Genomic DNA, 22,063 nt, shown 5'->3' on the forward strand with positions numbered 1-22,063 from the left:
TCAAAAAGATCCCCTCTCATCCATCTAAATTCCAGAGTATACAAGCCCAGCCGCTCCAGACTGAGAATTGGAAAACTGAATGGCCTTATTTGGGGCACTGCTGGACTTTGCAAGAAAAACTTGGAATTACATAATTGGATGGGGAATAAAAGGGATGGAGAAATGCCATAATGAGATTCTTGATTAGTGTGGGTGTCAGGGGTTATGGGGAGAAGGCAGGAGAATGGGGTTAGGAGGGAGAGATAGACCAGCCATGATTGAATGACGGAGTAGAGTTGATGGGCCAAATGGCCTAATTCTGCTCTTATCATTTGTCAATGAGATAGCTGGAAGAAAGGTTTTCTGGAGAGGGAATGCAGCCAGACGGCATCTGCTCTCAATAAACCCATTGCCTACTCCTGGCATTGTAGATGGAGCTATGGATGGGACAACATTCCAGTGAAGGCAAGAAGGTTGGCAATCAGAAAGCATGTTCACTCATGTGGGTAATTTTTCCATTTGCATCTCCCCAAGGAAGTGTATGCGTCTGCAAGGCTCTGTACTTCAATAAGGGCGTCCTCCCTGGAATTAATAATATCTATGGGCGCCTTTCAAGAGTCTCAAGGACACCTTACAAAAATTTAGCAAGTAGAGGAAAAACATGTAAGCGGAATGAAATAAATAGTAGAGACATGACTAGTACACAAATTAAAGACAGAATTCAATTCAAAACACAATATGAGGCAATTCAAGCACAGATGAAAAGGGAGGGGGACGTGGGGCTAAGGATAGGCAGAGGTGAAGAGATGGGTCTTGAGGCGGGACTGGAAGATGTACCTCATCCATAGCCCCATCTACAACCTCAGGGCCGGGCCGGGCCAGAGCATTGACTGTAGGTGGAAACATGCCCGAGCAATAAACTCCTACATGTCTTCCTACTTACAAGCTAGATATAATACCTTGCAGAAGTCAAATTTACTATTACATTTTACTGGTGTGTTTGTTTCTATCAACATCTCAGGCAGCACATTCCAGGCACCCACCACTTTCTTCACAATACCGCCTTATAAGTTCCCCCTCTCACCTTAAACCTTTACCCTCTAGTCTTTGACATTCCTACCCTGGGAATGTTAAAGACTACCCTGGATTCTTCCCTCAAACTCTGATGTTCTAGACAAACAATCCAAGTTGGTCCAACCTATCTTCAAGGCTAATAACCCTCTAACACAGCCAGTAATTTGGTTAACCTCTTCTGTGCTATCTCCAAAGTCCCTCCCACATCCTAGTCGTGGTACTAGTTTCATTGTCGTCTGCTGAGTTTCAGTTTGGATAAACTCATTGTCACCTAGCACACAACAGACATGGACCATTGTGGGTTCTACCTTTCCTTGATCATGTTGCTGGCTTTGATCAGTTTTTTTGCATATCTTTCATTAATTTGTTCTATGTATCTTTTCATATCTCTCGGTTTCCTCTCCCCTGACTCTCAGTTTGAAGAAGGGTCTCGACCCGAAATGTCACCTACTCCTTTTCTCCAAAGATGCTGCCCGACCCGCTGAGTTACTCCAGCTTTTTCTGTCTATCTTCGGTGTGAACCAGCATCTGCAGTTCCTTCCTACACATCACCTATCCATGTTCTCCAGAGATGCTGCCTGACCTGCTAAGTCACTCCAGCACTTTGTGTCTGATGAATGAATAAGTTTAATTGGCCAAGTATTCACATACAAGGAATTTGCCTTGGTGCTCCGTCCCAGAAGAGACAACAACATACAATGAAGGGTCCCGACCGGAAACGCCACCCATTACTTCTCTCCAGAGATGCTGCCAGTCCCACTGAGTTACTCCAGCACTTTGTGTCTATCTGCAGTGTAATTAATCTGCAGTTTCTTCCAGTTGCCTATTCATATGAAGGAAAGAACTGCAGACGCTGGGTTAAATCGAAGATAGACCCAAAATGCTGCAGTAACTCAGCGGGACAGGCAGCATCTCTGGAGAGAAGGAATGGATGACGTTTCAAGTCAAGTCAAGTCACTTTTATTTCTATAGCACATTTAAAAAACAATTCTCGTTGACCAAAGTGCTTTACATTGGTGGAGGTACTAACGTTATACAACATTGGTTCATAGATTAAGTACATACATAAATACATACACATAGCCGTCCCTCAGAGGAACGTCACAAAAGGCTTGAGAGTAAAGATGAGTTTTAAGTGTCGACTTAAAGGAGTCAGTGGAGGGGGCAGTTCTGATGGGAGGAGGGATGCTGCTGTTCCACAGTCTAGGAGCTGCAACCGCAAAGGCACGGTCGCCCCTGAGCTTATGCCTAGACGGCAGCAGGTCGAGATCCTTCTTCAGACGTATCCATGTTCTTCAGAGATGTGACCTGAGCTGCTGAGTCACTCCAGCACTTTGTGTCTTTTTGCGTATGGTTGGTTACCTCCAGCCTCTGCAATTCTAAAGATTCTCCAAATGCAACCGGGCGTGAAAGGGAGCGGTGGCGGCGCCCGCTTGCAATTGGACCTTGGCGGTGTCGGAAATGGACAAGGGGCGGGTTGAATCGTGAATATCCACAGCGTCTATCCACGGCCAGAGTAGCAGAGGTATTCCAGGCCTCTTGAACAACTGTCGTGCTGGGACCTTCCAGAAGCGGCCGGTGAACAGATCTGTGAAGGATTCCCTTCCCTCCTCTCCTCTGCGAGTTAACGGTGAGCTTTTATGTGGCGCTTTTATTGACCTGAACATTTCCACCAGTGTAACGTTTGAAGTGAAACTAACATTAGATAGAGCACGTCTACTTCCGCGCGTCAACAAGAACTTGGACGCGAGTTTGGGACAAGTTTACCAACCAGCTGATTTAAAAACAGCACCAACAGAACGCCGCTGCCTCCAGCTATCCGGGAATGTCTGTTGAACTGTTTCTACCAGCGACAGTCAACGGAGGTTTTTTTACCCACCTAGCGGTTACTGTTCTGCCTGCATTTAGTAGAACACAACACTGTAAACAGGAAAAAAACCCAGTGGAAATACTCAGCGGGTCTCGCACAGGAAAGCAGAGTTCACCTTTTAGTTCGACAATCTTTCACTCTTACCAGAAAGTTGAACTTTCTCGCTGGTTGCTTGAAATTAACAATCAAGCGATGGGCCGAATGGTCCAATTCTGCTCCTGATTTGAAGGTAGACACAACATGCTGGAGTAACTCAGCGGGACAGGCAGCATCTCTGGAGAGGAGGAATGGGTAACGTTTCGGGTCTGAAGGGTCTCGTCCTGAAACATCACCCATTCCTTCTCTCCAGAGCCTGTCCCGCTGAGTTACTCCAGCATTTTGTGTCTAACACCTTCGATTTAAACCAGCATCTGCAGTTCTTTCCTACTCACTTCTGATATGAATTTGTTTTCTGTTATTGATACAAGGCAGTAAAATCCAATCCATGGAGACACAAGGAACTGCAGATGGTGGGATCTTGAGCAAAGCACAAAGTGCTGGAGGAACTGAGCGGGTCAGGCAAGGTCTGGAGAAGTGTTCAAGAAGGAACTGCAGATGCTGGAAAATCGAAGGTACACAAAAATGCTGGAGAAACTCAGTGGGTGCAGCAGCATCTATGGAGTGAAGGAAATAGGTAACGTTTTGGGCCGAAACGTTACCTATTTCCATCACTCCATAGATGCTGCTGCACCCGCTGAGATTCTCCAAGGTCTGGAGAAGGTTGCCTGTCCATTCTCTCCCCTGATGCTGCCTGATCCGCTGAGTTTCTCCAGCAGTTTGTTTTTGTTTCGGCTTCCAACATCTGCAGTCTCCCGAGATTCTAAAATGTACTTTATAACCTGTACGTTACTTCAGCTAACTGTAAACTCTGTCTGGCAGTTGGGCAGGTAAGCCACTTTTGTCTGTGCCATGTGTTGCTACTGGGGACCAGTTACTTGACCGTTACAACCCTGCAATCTTCCACGATGTATACAAGATGTCCAGGATTGGAATATTGTCCCCTCAGTGTCATAGAGTGATACAGTGTTGAAACAGGCCCTTTGGCCCAACTTGCTCACACTGGCCAACATGTCCCAGCTACACTAATCCCAGCGGAACAGGCCCTTTGGCCCATATCCCTCCATACCTGTACTCTACGTAACTTCCCAACCTATTATACCTGCTCATCTGAGTCATTTTGCAGAGCATCCAGTTTGTCTAACTAATATCGCTACTTCTGAACACATTTGTTAAAATATCCTTTCTTCCCCCATCTCCTCCCCTATGTTTTCTTTTCCCCAGACACGACATGGGAGGGACGGTGTCTGTGGACGAGGGGGTCCACGTTGTGGTGGTCGGTGGTGGATTTGGAGGGATTGCAGCAGGGAACCAGCTGAAGTCGTACAAGATTCCATTCACGCTGATTGATGTGAAGGATGCCTTCCATCACAATCCAGGAGCCCTCCGCGCCTCAGTGGAAAGTGGTGTGTTAACGGCAAGATACCTGATCTCTGCGGGATTTTCCTCTTTAAGGGTTTGTCCCACTTTCCCGAGTTATTCACGAATTCTCCCGAGTTTTCAAACTCGCAGAATGTCCGTAACGAGTCCGTAGCTGCTCGTTGTTCCAGCTGTAGGTACTCGGGGATATTTTTTTTGCTTGTGGACATTTTTCATCAGGCTGAAAAAACATCCCAACTTACCTGATGCCCCGAGTACCTAAGGCTGGCATAACGAGCTACGATATATCCACGGACTCTACCACACACTCACACTCACCTATACCAAGCCAATTAACCTACACATCTGTATGTCTTTGGAGTGTGGGAGGAAACAGAAGATCACGGAGAAACCCTGCGCAGGTCACAGGGAGAACTTACTAACTCCGTACAGACAAGCACCCGTGGTTAGGATCGAACCCGGGACACAGTTATCTGGCGCTTTGAGGCAGCAACTCTACTGCTGTGCCACTTTGCTGCCTGCTGTGTTTTATCAATCTTCCACCTTGGCAGACAAACAGAATTGACAGCTTGCAATATTAGATAAGAGATAAAACCATTTTCCATGACACTTCATCCTGTTATTATTCAAAATCTCTTGAACACAGCTGTGAGTTTAACCACAGAGGGAGCATCCAGAGCAGTCTGATGTGGAAAATTGCAAAGATTCACTGTCCATCGAGTGAAGTACTTTCTCAACTAAACAAAGTTCTTGATTGTGTCTCTGTGCATGTGACAATACTAATCCATGAATGCTCCTACACTATGTAGTACGGCTTCTTGTAATATGCTGCAAATGTTCCCTCCGTAGGAAACGTGAAAACGTCCACTTTTTCAAAATATTCCCTTTAGTTATATTTTAACTTTTGTCAGGATTTGCAAAGAAAACATTCATTCCGTTCAAAGAGACGTTTGGAGAGAACTTCAAGCAAGGCCGTGTCATTGATATTGAGTTGGAAGAACAAGCAGTCGTTTTGGAGAGTGGAGAGGTAGGTGCAGTAAGTTAATTTGGGGTAAATGTGTTTGAGATAGTTTTGTTAATGATAAATTAGGGAACATTACCTTGCAGAGCACAAATTCGGTTGGGAATTAGATAATAACTTAAAAGTTACTTTGGAAATTGACAGACAGGAAAAAAAGCTGTCTTGGATATAAACAGTATAAGGGAACAAAAACTTTTTTTCATGTGACCTCCTCGCAGTAATCAGTCACCATGGTCTCTTAAAGACACAGCTGCCACATTAATGCTGGAGGCCATGAAACAGTCTTTTGTAAATTTAGTTGCAGTAAGAAAAGTAAACTTATTGCCACTGAAAAGACCATTTATTTTTGAAAATCTTGTGGAGAAAATTAACTTTGTTATTATGAATCAAACACTCGGATCCTCTTTCCTTATCGATGCATTTGTTTTTTTTCAAACACATTTTGTATAACTTGTGACTCCTTAGGTTGCGCAGTGATGCAGCGGGTAGAGCTGCTGCCTCACAGTGCCAGCAACCCAGGATTTATCCTAACCTGGGCTGCTGTCTTTACACCGAAGATCGACGCAAAATGCTGGAGTAACTCAGCGGAACAGGCAGCATCTCTGGATAGAAGGAATGGGTGACATTCTGAGTCTGAAGAAAGGTCTCGGCCCAAAACGTCGCCTATTCCTTCTATCCAGAGATGCTGCCTGTCCTGCTGAGTTACTCCAGCATTTTGTGATTATAGAGCATTTATGAATGTTGGTGATCAGTGTGACTCAATGGGCGTGGCTTCAGGCTATATCTTTCGATCAAAAACGCAACTCTCTCAATGCAGAAGAATTAACAGTGTCTAATTAACGTGAATTATTTCCAAAAAACTGTTGCAATGCACGAGTTGTATTTTTGATTGAACGATACAGCATGGAAACCACATGGGAGGCCATGAGGCTAATTGTCTCTTCTGTATTATAGGTCGTACATTTTTCACACCTCATCCTGGGAACTGGTAGCTCTGGCCCATTCCCTGGGAAATTTGATGAACCAGTCACAATGGAGACTGCCATCCAGATGTACGAAGATCTCGTAGAAAAGGTGATGCCACGTGGCTGTTTTGGAAGAGCATTTGTTTCAGCGAAAATCATTACCTTTAATTTTGCTGCTCTAACCTGTAACATCTTTTAAAGAAACTTTGTGTATGTTATAGAATCATAGATCATGGAAACAGGCCCTTCAGCCCAACCTGTCCATGCCGACAATGATGCCCCATCTGAGCTAGTCTCATTTGCCCATGTTTAGCCTGTACCCTCTATATCTTTGCTATCCATGTACCTGTCCAAATGCCTTTAACATGTTGTGATAGTGTCTGCTATAACTATCTCCTCTGGCAGCTTGTTCCATACACCCACCATCCTCTGCATGAAAAAGGTGCCCCTCAGCTTTATATTAAATCTATATAAATTATATTAAAATATATGTCCTCTTGTTTTTGATTCTCCTACATTCACCCCATCTATTCTCAAGATGTTATACATCTCTATAAGATCACCCCTCAGCTTCCAAGGAATAAAGTCCCAAACTGCCTAACTTTTCCCTGTTGCTCAGCCCCTCTGGTCCTGGCAACTTCCTCGTAAATCATCGCTGCGCTCTTTTCAGCTTTGCGCCATCCTTCCTCTCTGCAGATACGGGCGGCTCCAAGAATCGTCGTGGTTGGTGGTGGATCGGCAGGAGTAGAAATGGCAGCAGAAGTCATAACCGATTATCCTGCCAAAGAGGTGAGTAGACACATGGAACTGCAGATGCTGGTTTACAATGGACAAACTCCATAGTGCTGGAGTAACTCAGTGGGTTTGGCAGCATCTCTGGAGAACATAGATGGGTGATATTTCGGTGTTGGGACCATTCTTCAGACGGATTGTATTATGGGGGTGAAATCTCGAATAGAGATGTGGGTGATGATTTAGTAGCATGGTTTAGATGTAGATACGAGGAACTGCAGATGCTTGTTTACTCAAAAGGACACAGAGTACTGGAGTAACTCAGTGGGTCAGACAGCATCTCCAGATAGGTGAAGAATTTGGATAGGTGAAGTTTCGGGTTGGCAGCCTTCTTCAGAGTAGCCTTCTAGCGGAGCAGAGTAGCGAGTTGGCAGCCTTCTTCAGAAGGGCCAGAGTTTTAAGGATAAAGGGGAAATCTTTTAGGACTGAGATGAGAAAAACATTTTTTACACAGAGAGTGGTGAATCTCAGATTCAGATTCAGATTCAGATTCAATTTTAATTGTCATTGTCAGTGTACAGTACAGAGACAACGAAATGCATTTAGCATCTCCCTTGAAGAGCGACATAGCAAACGATTTGAATAAATAATAATAAGTGTCCGGGGGGGGGGGGTGGTGATTGGCAGTCACCGAGGTACGTTGTTGAGTAGAGTGACAGCCGCCGGAAAGAAGCTGTTCTCTGGAATTCTCTGCCACAGAATGTAGTTGAGGCCAGTTCATTGGCTATATTTAAGAGGGAGTTAGAAGTGGCCCTTGTGGCTAAAGGGATCAGGGGGTATGGAGAGAAGGCAGGTACAGGATACTGAGTTGGATGATCAGCCATGATCATATTGAATGGCGGTGCAGGCTCGAAGGGCCGAATGGCCTACTCCTGCACCTATTTTCTGTTTCTATGTTTTGGTCAATGTTGACATTAGTCGGGAGGGGTGGAGTGGCACAGGTGGGCAGCACAGTGGCACATCTGGTAATGCAGCTGCTTCCCAACGTCAGAGGCTCAAATACAATCTTTGAAGGATTGAGGAATTGTGGGGAACGGGTGTAGAGGAGTTGGGGCCAGCTTTGACCAGCCATGATCATATTGAGAGGTGGGACAGGCGTGCAAGACCAGGAGGTGGTCTGCTCCTGCTCCTATTTTTCTCATGTTTTCTGTTCTTTCACAATCAGAACTTTTTTTTTTTCTTCTTAATTTATTTTCAGGTGACCTTGGTTCATTCCAAGATTCCTCTGGCTGATGATCAGCTCTTGCCCAGTGTAAGGCAAGGGTTGAAAGAGATTCTACTGGGGAAAGGAGTTCAGCTTCAGTTAGGTACATTGGCTAACGGCTTGGCCACATTATGCGGGGGGGGGAGGGTGGGGGGGGGGGTGATGGCAAACCCTTATTATATCAGCTTATTTGAAAATAGCGATTGACTTTACTTGGTGGGGGGGGGACTCGCGTGAACGTGAAAACTCCACACCGGTAGCACCCATGGTCGGGATTGAACCTGCAACAACCTGCAAGGCAGCAGCTCCTCCATTGTGGAGTCAGTCCAGAACTGGGAATCTGATTCCAGTAGCGCCTCTTTTTTATGTTATTAGTTACCACTTATACTTGGTTGTGGGAGGGGCAGAATCTTTCCACCCTCTGCCACCACCCCTGACATGTTCCCTTGTATAAGTGTATAAAATTCTGGCAACATCCTTGTGATTGAGTTATAGTCATAGTAAAACAGCACAGAAACAGGCCCTTCATCCATTGAGTCCGTACTAACCATAGACCACCTATTTACACTAATCCTGCATTAAACCCACTTTCTATTTCCCCCCCCCCCCCCCCCCCGATTGTAGCATTCACCCTCGTACAAGGGGCATTATACAGTGACCAACTAAACTACCAACCAGCATGTCCTTGGGATGTGGCAGTAAACCGAAGCATGGGGAGTACATGCAAACTCCACACAGGCAGCAGGACCTATCGCGATAGTGTGTATTTGACTGCGTCTTTGCATCAAGAAGCAAGTGAATATTCGTGTTTTTTCCCCAATAGGGCAGAAAGTCACTAATCTGCGCGACCTCATCCTGAATGAAACGCAGCCTGACATGAGAATACTAACGGACAAAGGTCTGGAAATCACTGCAGACTTGGTCATCTGTTGTACTGGGATAAAAGTAAACTCTTCCGCATACTCCAGGGCGTTCCGTAAGTTTAATTCTCTCCTTGTTTAGTTTAGAGATTCAATGCGGAAACAGGCCCTTCAGCCCATCGAGTCCATGCTGACCAGTGATCCCCGCACACTAACAGTATCCTACACACACAGGAGACTATTTACAATTTTTACCGAAGCCAATTAACCTACAAACCTGTACGTTTTTGGAGTGTGGGGGGGATACGAGATGCAGTATAAAACTCACACAGGTCATGGGGAGAACGTACAAATTCCATGCAGACAGCACCTGTGGTCAGGATCGAACCCTGATCTCTGCCTCTGTGCCACCATGCAGCCCTGTTGGTGCTCTTTAATCCTTGGCAAAAACTGTGCAAAAGTAGAATCCAATCCTTGTACTAAATGTTTCCATTCATTCTGGCTAGAGTCGCAGAACTGTGCAGCATGAAAACAGGCCCTTCGGCCCACCTTGTCCATGCTGACCATGTTGCCATACTGAGCGGGTCCCGTTTGCCTGCATTTGGCCCACAGCTAAACTCTTCCAATTGATAAATCCATCCAACTGTATTTTCAAAGATCGCAGGCAATTTGTGAACATCAAGAATTGTTCATTTGTCTGCCCTTTTATGTTAATTTTGTATATATAATCCAATGAACATATGAACAAGTTGGGCAAAAATTAAAATAAATTATTTGCTTGTTTGATAAGTGGGTAAACTCTGAGAAATGTGAAGTGTCACCTGAAGTCCATGAATATGAAACAATCACAGGCTGCAGAAGACGTAAGCTCTTTCCAACCTGGCTCCACTTGCTCATCCCTCTTCACCTGCTTCCATCGATTGCCTACCTTGACCCTTCTCGCCAACCCCAACACAGCCTGCACAACCCCTCCCTGTAGCTCAAGCTCCCGAGCCCTGGAAACACCCTCGTAAATCTTCCCCACACTCTTTCCAGCTTAATGGCATCTTTCCTATAGCAGGGCAGCCAAAACTGAACACAATCCTCCAATTCTCGGAGGGCGGTGGAGGCAGGTTCTCTGGATGCTTTCAAGAGAGAGCTAGATAGGGCTCTTAAAAATAGCAGAGTCAGGGGATATGGGGAGAAGGCAGGAACGGGGTACTGATTGGGGATGATCAGCCATGACCACATTGAATGGCGGTGGTGGCTCGAAGGGCCAAATGGCCTACTCCTATTGTCTAAATACAGCCACATGCAGTGAGTTTGAATCAAGGATTCTCTCCTCCACCGGTATCGGAGGGAGGGGGGTGCGATGGGGAAAGGCAGGAGAATGGGGTTAGGAGGGAAAGATAGACCAGCCATGATTGAATGACGGAGTAGACTTGATGGGCTGAATGGCTTAATTCTGCTCCTATCACTTTGCTGAATGATGCTCATGTGTCAGAAACAACCTTCCCTTCGCTTTCTTTCCATTTTGGGTTTTGATCCTGGCACTGTAGCTATAGATTTGTTTTGCCCGCCATTGCATCGAATGAATGTTTGACCTGGACTCTTGTCCCCAAAATAAATGAGCTTAGTGACTGGAATCTGTGTTTTGATTACCTTTCTTCCCACAGACAATCAGCTTGCAGAGAATGGTGCTCTGCTGGTCAATGAGCACTTGCAGATCAGTGGGATGGAAAATGTTTATGCAATAGGTGACTGTGCAGATATCAAAGAGCCTAAAATGGCTTATCATGCGGGACTACACGCCGCTGTGGCTGTGGAGAACATTGTCAGGAGTCTGAGTAAAAAGTCTCTGAAAATCTACAAACCAGGTAAGCCCTGCAGATATTTTTAGCCAAATCGTTTGAATCTTAGCAGGAAAATTGGGGTTGTGATGCCATGTCGGTTCAGTAAACTGAAGATGCTCTATTGAGAGTATCGTGTCCCTTATAAAGGACTTGCCTAATCTTTCCTTGCCATCCTGACAGATGCTAAACGGCAGCACAGGCTGTGGGGACAATTTACAGGGGGGAATCCAACATTTTTGCTTTTGCTTATCTTCATGAGATTGAATGGAAGTATTTGTTATAGAATTGGAGAGTCTGTAAGCTTGGAGTGGGTTTGGCCAGTTTAATACATTAGTTCAACATCAAAATCCTCAGTTCAACAACTGTTAACTCTCCATTCTAGCTGTAACTCCCGCGCTGGTTAGTGTTAAAGGTATGGCACAGAAAGACAGCAGCGTATATATACATACGCGTATATATACATACAGGCGACACGCCTGTACGGTCATGAGTGGTCTCCTATGGTCATGAACGGTCTCCAAAGAGTGGTAGCGTCTTTCTGGTCGCTGCTGAATTTTCAACATGTTGAAAAATTGGTTGACCTATGATGGGTACCGGCAGTCGCCTGTAAAGGTTGCGTAAGTGGGACAGGCCCTTAAGACAGAGGTTGGTGATTGCATTGCTTAGGAAACCCTTCACCTCTTTGGTATATCTTCTGCCCCAGGTTCCCTCTCGATGCTGCTGTCAATGGGACGGGATAATGGAATTGGTCAGCTGTATGGATACCACGTTGGGAAATTTGTGGTTGTGCAGGCCAAAAGCAAAGATCTGCTGGTCTGGAAAAGCTGGAAAGAAATGGGTCAGACAGCACCTTCCTGAAGCCCAAGTTCCTGCCCACCTTTCCCTTCGACAGAGAGGAGCCTTATTCAGCGTCTTCAGTGAGGGCTTTCAACTTGAACTGGTAAAAGAAGTAATTGCAATAGGTTTACAACATTGTGTCATAAAATAACACACAAACCATCACAAATCAGTGGCTTTATATGTTTTGAAACCAACCAACATGTTGTCTGTGAACATTGTGTCAAATGAACTTTTCAAAATATCAATAAATGAATCTTTGAAAGACTGTATGCCATTTAGTTATTCAGCAAGATGTTTACTGAATTTAAAAAAAAGTATATATATTCCATTTAAAATTTGATGTAGGATGTGAGTGAGTTACTTTTAGCCATAATGTTGCTTCAGCGGAGCACAGGCCATTCGGCCCATTGGGTCTGTGTTGGCTCTTTGTGGAGCAGTCTCTTTGGGTCCATTCTCCTGCTCTTGTCCAATTCTGTAAATTATTTATTGCATTATAGGTCAGAAATGTCGGACATATATGAGTGGATCCTATTGTGTTAAATGGATGTATTGTACAGGGGGTGTTCAGGGCTGTCTTGCAAATAGAGGCATCAATCTCCCATTGTACTGGTGCCAAAGGGAAACTATTTTAAGACAGTATTCCTTAAGAGCAGCAGAAACTACAAAGTTATATACAAATTCCAGCTTCTAATAGAATATGCCTAAAGTTAGCATGTATATAAAAAAAAACTGCGAGGACATTTCAAAGCCTTAAAGCCCATCTCAATTAGGGTAATTTTCAGATTTACCAGTAGAGGGCCACAGTACTCATAATTTAAATGCAATTACAATGTAGGAAGGAACTGCAGATGCTGGTGTACACTGAAGATGTTGGAGTAACTCAGCGGGACAGGCAGCATCTCTGGAGAGAAGGAATGGGTGATGTTTTGGGTCAGAACCCTTCTTCAGACTGACCCACAAAGTCACCTATTCCTTTTCTCCAGAGATGCTGCCTGACCCGCTGAGTTACTCCAGCGTTTTGTGTCCATATGCGGTATAAACCAGCATCTGCAGTTACTTCCTACCCACCAAGCTTCCTGTGAGGGTGCACATCCTCCTGGAACCGTGCGTTTCAAAGAGATTGCCTCGTAATTCTGAGGTCGAGTTTAGGTCTGATCTGGCAGCTGTGTGCTTGGCCAGGGGGCACACCACTCCAGTGAATGTACTTGGAGTGGCCAGAGAAGTCCTTGATGGTCAGCATCACTGATAGAAAGTGTGTACGAACGTGCTTCTGATTCTGGTCAAATGTCCTTGTACGGACACTTTACATCATGTTTTGAATTATGTAACACCATGAATGCTGACTTTGCTGTTGTTGTTCTTGCAAGCAGCACATTTTAAAATGCGCGCTGCTGCCAGTAAAAGTGTGGAAAAAGCCGGGCACAAGTCGGGCATTTCAAAACTAGCTGCGGTAGAATCATAAGCTGCAGGTGCTATGTCCATAATGCTGAGAACATTGCTGTTGCCAGGACTTGAGGGCTTGAGCTACAGGGAGAGGTTGGGCCGTTTAGGACTTTATTCCTTAGAGTGCAGGAGGATGAATAGGGATCTAACAGTGGTGTATAAAATCACGAGGGGGATAGATATGGTGAATGCACAGAGTTTTAACCAGAGCAGGGGAATCAATAATCAGAGGACATAGGTTCAAGATGAGAAGGGAAAGATTTAATAGGAACTTGAGGGACCACTTTTTCACATAGACGGAAGGGGGTACATGGAAAAATCAGTCAGAGGAGGAGGCTGTTGAGGAGGGACAATAGCAGCATTTAAAATACATTTGGACAGATACATGGATGGGAAAGGTTTAGAGGGAGATGGGCCTAACACAGCAGGTCGGAATTGTGTTATTGGGGCATCTTGGTCAGCAAGTGCAAGGTGGGCTGAAGGGCCTGTTTCCATGCTGTACAGCTCAAACACTGAGTTACCATACTGAACCTAATACTTGGAACTTGAGGCGGAATCAATTAATTGATTGTATTTCTGCTTGTTATATATTACTATGCGTATTGTATTTACAGGCCTTTTATGCTGCTGCAGGTAAGAATTCAATTGTTCTGTTGTCAGTTCATATGGCAACGAAACATTCTTGGCGAAGATAGACACCTGCTCTGGTTAAATCTCTGGAGTAAAACTGCATGGGGGTCTCAACATGAAACGTCACCCATTCCTTCCCTCCAGAGATGCTGCATGTCCCACTGAGATACTCCAGCATTTGTGTGCATCCATTTCAACCAGCATCTGTAGTTCCTTCCTAACATTCTTGGCTCTTGAACGTAATACTGGGAACTGACATTAACCCAACATGTAGTGTTGACCAGCATGGACAGAGTGGGCTGAACTATCAGCTTGCTGTAGATAAAAAAGCTGAAGAAACTCAGTGGGTGAGGCAGCATCTATGGAGCAAAGGAATAGGTGACGTTTCAGGTCGAGACCCTTCTTCAGACTAAAGTGGGGTGGGGGGGGGAAGAGGCGGAGACAGTGGGCTGTGGGAGAGCTGGGGAGGGGAAAGGCGGAGAAAGCAAGGACTACCTGAAATTGGAGAAGTCAATGTTCATACGGCTGGGGTGTAAGCTTGCTGTAATCTTTCGATTCTGCTGCTAAGTATTTGTTAACATTTACACTACACGAGGAAAACAAGAATATCTGGAGCATTTTCTTTTCTAAAATAAAGCACACTCAAGGAATTGTTTAAATTTTTAATGATTACATTGACAATGAAGTAGGCATTTTTTAAAACACAAATGCATAGAGAATGTGTATGTACAGAAGATTGGTACATTTATAATACATTTGAACACTGCGTTGAAAAGCAGACTTAAGGAAAATAAAAACGACACTGTCTTTGTGGAATGAGATGGCACCATGAAACAATACCTGTTGGATCAGCTTGTTTCCAGACACTAGGAAAGGCAGTTCTCAAAGAAACGACTGTAGACAATCACTTCGTATGGCTCCATGGACTGCCAAGTGGATATGGGTGAGGCATGTTTTATGTCTGAACAGTTCCCATCTATTGGTGTCAGTTTCTGCTCCCCAGTTATTAAGGCACTGCACTGGACGTGGGGTGGAAATGGTGTCAATAAGCAAGCAAGGGCCCCAAGCTCAGCGGCCTCGTAGTTTGCGGTGTGGGCACGACAAGAAACTCTGACCGACGTCAGGATTTCCTTATGGTGGACAGCTGCTTATGAAGAGAGTCGTGATGACATGTCACGAGGAACAGCTGCATTGGAAGATGGACACATTGAATACTTGAAGGTCAGACCTAGACTCTTGAGTATCAGCATCGTCTGAAAGAGGTTAGCCGAGAAAGGATGGTAGCTGTGGATTAGATAAGAGCAGGTTGATGCTGCATTTCTATCCTTTTTTGGCACATACAAGGTTGGGGCAAGTGACCACTGATGGGCAATGCTGTGATTTTTTTTCCCCTCAACTCCTGCTACTCAGGTGGCTAATACTGGAGCCTTAGTGCAGTGAGTGATGTAAGGATGCAATGGAATTAGTCACAGCGAATATTTGAACAAAACACTGACTTCTTTCAGGAATGACTTTGGTATACATTTAAAACTTGGATACTGTAAGAAATAAAGTGATAGAGCTGTAAATCCCTAGTTGGATTGGGTTGGGATTTAAGTCTAGACCAGTGGTTCCCAACGTGGGGCATACGCCCCACAGGGGGGCAATTTGATTTTTAAGGGGGGCAATTGAGCGCAACTGAGGAGGTCTGGGTCCAAATTTCCGATTTTTATTTTTTTTAGATTTGCCATCGGGTAAACATATGTAGTTTATGTTTCAGATGTTATTTTGAGTAAATAATTTTTTGGGGGTAAAAAAGGTCTTTATTGTGTAGTTATTACATAATCACCGCGCCATCGCTCTTCATGCACATCGCACGAAGCGCGCGAGGTCAAGGGAGAACCTTATTTATTGAACCATGTTCTTTTGAAGCTTGTTTAAACCAAGGTATTGAAATGAGAAGAATTATATATCACCACATGGGGGGGCAGGGGGCATCAGGATTTTAGAGGTGATTAGGTGGGGCATGGCCAAAAAAAGGTTGGGAACCACTGGTCTAGATGTACATTTTGTCGTGAATGCCCAGATACCTTTGTCCACACTGGCTCTTTCTTTTGAGTTTCTTTATTCCCTTGTGTGGGATAACCATGTCCAAGTGAGACAGGTGATCAAGATACAGATGAAACAGTATATACAAGTTTAGAAACATCTCACAAGTGACGAGGAACATTAACAGAATTCATTGCTGTTTGCCAGAGTATTTGTGACCATTTGGCTCTTGTGTAGAGAGGAGAAATCCTTTGGAATACTGTGCAATGGATACAAAATGCATGGAGCAGAATGGGCTAGAAGTGAGTGCAACTGGTAGCCGACACCCTCACAGACACAAATTTACAACCAATGACAAATTTCTGCCCCATTTTGGCGAACGTTGCTCGTAACGACTATGAATTTCTATTGATTCACTGTAAACTTGGGTCACATCTGGAATAGACCGACATTTAGGCTAAAGGTGGAGAACAACCTTACTCAACAATTAAATCCACATTTAAGAGCGACAAGACATTGAAATTGATGCAGAAAGAAAGCCAGCAGTAGGTCTGTTCTACCACTGCACCCACACATGGTGAAGCATGGAGCGAGACAAGGGGAGGCATAACCTGTTCATAACATGAGAAACCAAGTCTTCCTTGATCAGGAGCTAGCCACCCAGCCCAAACTTGTCAGGACCTAACTCTATTGTATCCTGCTCGGGTGAACGTTCTAATGAAATGCTTTTCTCGGACTGTGATGGGCCGGCTCTCTACTTCATTCAGGTCTGGCCAATCTGCTCTGCATTATTGCACCTGTCCCTGTTCTTGATTAACATTCGGTGTTACTCCACAAACAGATCTATAGCATGTCTGACATTATTATATTTACAACACTGGTCAAATTGGTTCGCTAGGGAAGAACATCCAGTGCGCAGGTTTGGGCTAGTCTGGTTGTGGTCGGGTCACGTTTTAACTTGAGCACGTTCCTATTTCAATGTATTCTTTCATTTTGCTTTAAGATCCGCTTCCAATCCTAACTGTTTTACGACCAGACTGATCCCTGTTCAACGTGACCCTGAAGGCTTGTTGAAAGTAAACAGGAATCACAAAGCCATCATTTTTCATTTAGTTGCTGGACAAGATAGTGCTGTGATGCTTCAACATCGCTGGGGGTTAGTAAATCAGGGGGAAGAAAGCACCAATGATACTTTAATTGAGAAAACCCCTCACTTTATGAACTGCTATTATCGATTTGAATTATCCCCAATTTCTACTGTGAAAAACCGTGCTGTTTTTTTCCCTTTGCAAATTTGGAAAATAAACAACCCCATACCTTGTAAGTGATTTTGGGAAAGATGCCTTTTTCTCTCCAGCATAAGTTTTGAAATCTCCTTTCCATTCCACACTAATCGATTTGTATAAAATTCTCATCCTCTCCCTGGTCATGTGAGATATATGCACCTACTGCAAACATTACATGTGAGGGAAATACATTTAGATCTGTGCATTTCTGCAAGGGTTAGCTCTGAGTGGCTTCTTAAAGCTTTATGCTGGATCAATATTTTGTCCAGATGTTCAGCTGCCATTTCCTCTCCCTTCGTTCATTCACCTGCTATTACAATGCACTACATGGTATTTCAGCGTGAGGATGGGGAGAAAGAACAAAGGAGGACACGGCCTGGGATACTTTGTAACTTTCTCAGCGCCCTTTATGTGGCAGCTATTGGCATACCTTGGGTGTGCAAGCAAAGAATTTCACTGTGACTTGTCACATGTGACAATAAAGTATCCAATTCAATAGTATCTACAGCTTAGAAGCAGAGTATACCTGATCTGTGTTCCCGCCTGCCCATATGTGGCATTTGGTCACTTCACATATTTCTTGCTCCATCACAAATTTATCTTCCTTCTTAAAATACCACTCCTTGTGCTGGTAAGCTTCATAGTTTGATTACCCTTTGGAGTCAAATGATTTCTCCCTGATTAAATTGTACATTTTTTACCTCTCATCCCTAGTTCTGATCTAACCTGCAAAGAGAAACATCATCTCCATTTCTCTTTCTCCAACCCAATTAAAGACCTCTATTTAATGTTTGGCAGCCTCGGTGAAAGTCCACGACCTGTAATACTCACGGCTGGACTAACATCACAAAAATCCAAGTAACTCCCTCTCTGGCAGCTGCCACTAACCTGGAATTTAAAGCACTTGCCATTAGTATTGATGACCACAGAACTGCATGTCCCTCAAGGAATCAGCCTGGTCTGGCCTGTAATATTAACACCAGTGTGTTGCCTCCTAAATGCCCTCTGGAATGGGCAAGCAAGCCACTGCGTTCATGGTCACTGACCACTGGACAAGATTTGCTGCTCTTGACAGCAATGCCAGATCCTGAAATATGAATAAACAATTCTTGTCTTGGTGGCAGTGAATCTACTCACTACTAAACACTAACTAAAGCTGGATCAATTTATGGCTTTCATATTCCAAGGGTAACTAACTCAAGTATAAATTCAGAATTGGCTAAAACCCCACAGTCAATGAAGTAACATACAATATAGTCACTTATAAACGCAATCATCAATGAAGTGATTGGGATAGAGATGTGCGTGTTTGGCTGTGTCTGTGTGTGACACTCTGCTTCCAACATGATATGCACCTATTTTGATGCACCAATTTTTTGGAAGCAGAGTCTAATACATAGGCATTTCTAAGCTGCATATATGATGCTAGCAACCTGGTGAATATCTGCCCTATATATATTTCATAGGAGTAAACAAAATGTGTGATTTGGCATGAGGTGATGGCTTCTCATTTTCAGAAATATTGGCTGTCTAGTGCTGGTAGCAATTGCATTTCATTGCAACCCTCAGTACGATCTATGGCAATGCTTCTTTTTCTGTTCCATGTTCATTCACATTGAAAATATGGGCCAGCTAGCAGGTCTGAGGCTAATCTTACTTCAGAAGGTGGCACCAATCACCAACCCTTGCTGTGCCTCCCAGCTTCAGGAAGTCCAGGCCTAATACATGTGGACAACCCCTGTTACTCACGAGAGCATCCTTTCTGCACTCCTCTCTACCTGTACATATGAGCTGATATGCTATGTTGTTACTGTACAGTTATTTAATAGGTTGCACCTATTTATGTCGTCACTTTAGCACTGACTCTGACTGAAACAACTGCTATCTCCCTGTATATTTTATCCAACTCGCCATCTTCTAAACCTATTGTAACATTAATCTTTGTTGCCATTAAATGTAATCTCAGACTACTGACCTCAAAACTATTAGTAAATTGGTATTTAATGCATTCATATACAATAGTTACTGAATGTCCAGAAAGTGTTTCAAATCATAATCCTCCCTTAAAATGATAAAGATATATAAAATTAAGTTGATCTTATACAAGGATACAATTCAAATACCGGATGTTTTAACTGTGGGATCTGTTCTTGTGACAGCTCCTGATGAGGCTACAGAAAACATATTGTAAACCTGCTTTCTGGCTGCATTACTATTCAACTTATGAATCCAGTAAATGAATTAATTTCTGTGTAGATTATAAAACAAATTGAATTAAACACTTCAATATATACTGGCTATTGAAAATATTATATTTATCCACTCTATCGTTGCATTAAAAAGATTTAAAACTAAAATGGCACTAAATGCTCTTGCTCATGATATCCCGAAAGACTTTCAGTCTCCACTACCTGACATGTGAACCACTTTGAATGTGCTTTGTCTGAACTTGCCTTCACTGGTTTTAACTTGTCTTGGGGATTTAACTTCAAACAATGTGTTGGATTAAAATTTCCTCCTCCCTTTAGCAGTATCGACATACACCTCCTGCTTATGGTGACACAAAGGTTACTGGGGAGGATTGGACAACTGGCTTGTGGACACGAGTTTAAATCCTACAACATCAGCCATGGAATAAGGATAATTAAAATACCTTATTAAAGATGAAGTTGGTGGCAGTAACAGTGACATTGAATCTCCCATATTACCATAAAAACCTCATCTGGTTCATTAATCTACTTAAGTGAGGAAAAGCTGTTGTTCTTGTCCAGGTTGGCTTATACATGGATCGCCATGTTTCCATTCAAATACTCTAGAGAACTTTCTTTCCACCCCACTCTCTACCTGTACATATGACCCGATATGCAATGTTGTTACTGTACAATTATTTAAGCGATTGTGCCTACTTACTCAGTCACTGTGTGGGGCTCTGGTGAGACCACATCCAGAGTATTATGAACAGTTTTGGTCTCCTAATTTAAGGAAGGACATCCTTGAGGCAGTGCAGCGTAGGTTCACGAGATTGATCCATGGGATGGTGGGACTGTCATACGAGGAAAGATTGAAAAGACTAGGCTTGTATTCACTGGAGTTTAGAAGGATGAGGGGAGATCTTATAGAAACATATAAAATTATAAAAGGACTGGACAAGCTAGATGCAAGAAAAATGATCCCAATGTTGGGTGTCCAGAACCAGGGGCCACAGTCTTAGAATAAAGGGGTCATTTAAGATTGAGGTGAGAAAAAACTTTTTCACCCAGAGAGTTGGCCTCCACAGAGGGCAGTGGAGGCCAAGTCACTGGATGGATTTTAAGAGAGAGTTAGATAGAGCTCTAGGGGCTAGTGGATTCAACGGATATGGGGAGAAGGCAGGCACGGGTTATTGATAGGGGACGATCAGCTATGATCACAATGGATGGCGGTGCTGGCTCGAAGGGCCGAATGGCCTCCTCCTGCACCTATTTTCTATGTTGAGCACAAACTATACTGACCCAATCAACCCATCAACGTGGTAGCCTCAATGTGAGGGGCCGAAAGAAATAATCAGATGAGGGATTGAGCAGGTGGATAATATGCGCTGCTAACCCACTGAGTTACTCCAGCTTCTTGTGTCTATCTTCAGTGGATAATAAATGCTGACCTTACCACATTCCGACAACATCCCATGAAGGAACAAATTAACTGCACTGCAAACCACCTGGCTTGGATAAAGTCCACCTGGAGTCTCGGTGCAATTAGACCACAAGTTCTGCTTTCCCATCTTCCTGTTACTGCTCAGGTCCCAAGACAATAATTGAGCTGAGGAAACAGAAATCCACATTCTCAGAGCAGAAAGAATAATGAAACTAATGCGTTTCTTCTTAAAACAAAAGGGCTCAGCAATGGACACACGATGGGACTTAATGAGATGGGAGCACATTAAAGCGTTCAGGTTAAACGCTCCAACTGCCCTGTTTAAAACAAAATTACAAAATAAAATCTAGTAGCTCTGTATCAAAGCTTTTTTTTTCCAGTTTTCTTATCTTTTTTAATGTAAAAATAAACAAGTTTTTAAAGCTTTTTTTCCACTTAAGTTGAACATAAAGAAATACTACCCAAGGAAGGAACCTAAAATACTGTCAAATATTAAATGCACATATGTATGCATCAGAGCAAAAAACTGTAGTTGCTGGGAATTTAAAACAGGAACCAAAAATGACAGAAACACTCATCAGATCAGGCAGTATCTGTGGAAAGAGAAACAAGGTAAATGATTCGGAACTGTTTTCCAAGCGTCATTGAATTATGCTTGCTCACAGATGCTGCCTGTTTTACTACATTTCATGTTTTTATTCTTGAATCTCTTCAACCTTCCTATAATTATTCAGTGCCTCAGCAGCTACTAAAAATGATCTAAAGCCCAGGTGATTACAGTGAACCATAGACCATTTTTAGGATTCCAGGTGCAAATATTTATCGCCTTTATTTACATTGATAAATTATTCTACGCACATTCTATTTTTCAATATTCTTCATTCTCTCACTGTTGGCTGAGAATGCAAATTCCTTTATTCACACAGTCCCAGACACACAAACACTTACACAATTTTAACTGCATCCAGTCATTGTTCCCTTGCTCATTACTTCAAACAATTAATCAATCGTTTCTCAATGAAAGTAATTCATAGCAATTAAAACTACCACATTTCACTATGAATAGAAAGCTATTCAAAATAACTAACTAACTAACTACTCACAAAGTTAGACAAGAGGTCTTTTCTGAA

General features: G+C 43.5%; 1 protein-coding gene across 1 annotated transcript; it reads left to right on the top strand.

Annotated features, from left to right (window-relative positions):
• Window positions 1-2,518: 2,518 nt before the first annotated feature.
• LOC129712914 (ferroptosis suppressor protein 1-like) lies at window positions 2,519-12,179 on the top strand. Its single transcript, XM_055661670.1, has 9 exons — window positions 2,519-2,683; window positions 4,244-4,425; window positions 5,311-5,426; window positions 6,375-6,494; window positions 7,082-7,174; window positions 8,376-8,484; window positions 9,205-9,357; window positions 10,897-11,097; window positions 11,777-12,179. Exons 2-9 carry the CDS (start codon window positions 4,251-4,253, stop codon window positions 11,929-11,931), a joined length of 1,122 nt encoding a protein of 373 aa, XP_055517645.1. The 5' UTR covers window positions 2,519-2,683; window positions 4,244-4,250; the 3' UTR covers window positions 11,932-12,179.
• Window positions 12,180-22,063: the final 9,884 nt, after the last annotated feature.

Source organism: Leucoraja erinacea, chromosome 34, assembly GCF_028641065.1.
Source record: "Leucoraja erinacea ecotype New England chromosome 34, Leri_hhj_1, whole genome shotgun sequence".
Classification (NCBI taxonomy): domain Eukaryota; kingdom Metazoa; phylum Chordata; class Chondrichthyes; order Rajiformes; family Rajidae; genus Leucoraja; species Leucoraja erinaceus.

Excerpts from the sequence above, each read along its gene's own strand:
- LOC129712914 (XM_055661670.1), top strand. The coding sequence starts at position 4,251 with ATGGGAGGGACGGTGTCTGTGGACGAGGGGGTCCACGTTGTGGTGGTC. Across the intron at positions 5,427-6,374 it reads TCGTTTTGGAGAGTGGAGAG|GTCGTACATTTTTCACACCT; the intron begins GTAGGTGCAGTA and ends TCTGTATTATAG. Across the intron at positions 8,485-9,204 it reads AGGAGTTCAGCTTCAGTTAG|GGCAGAAAGTCACTAATCTG; the intron begins GTACATTGGCTA and ends TTTCCCCAATAG.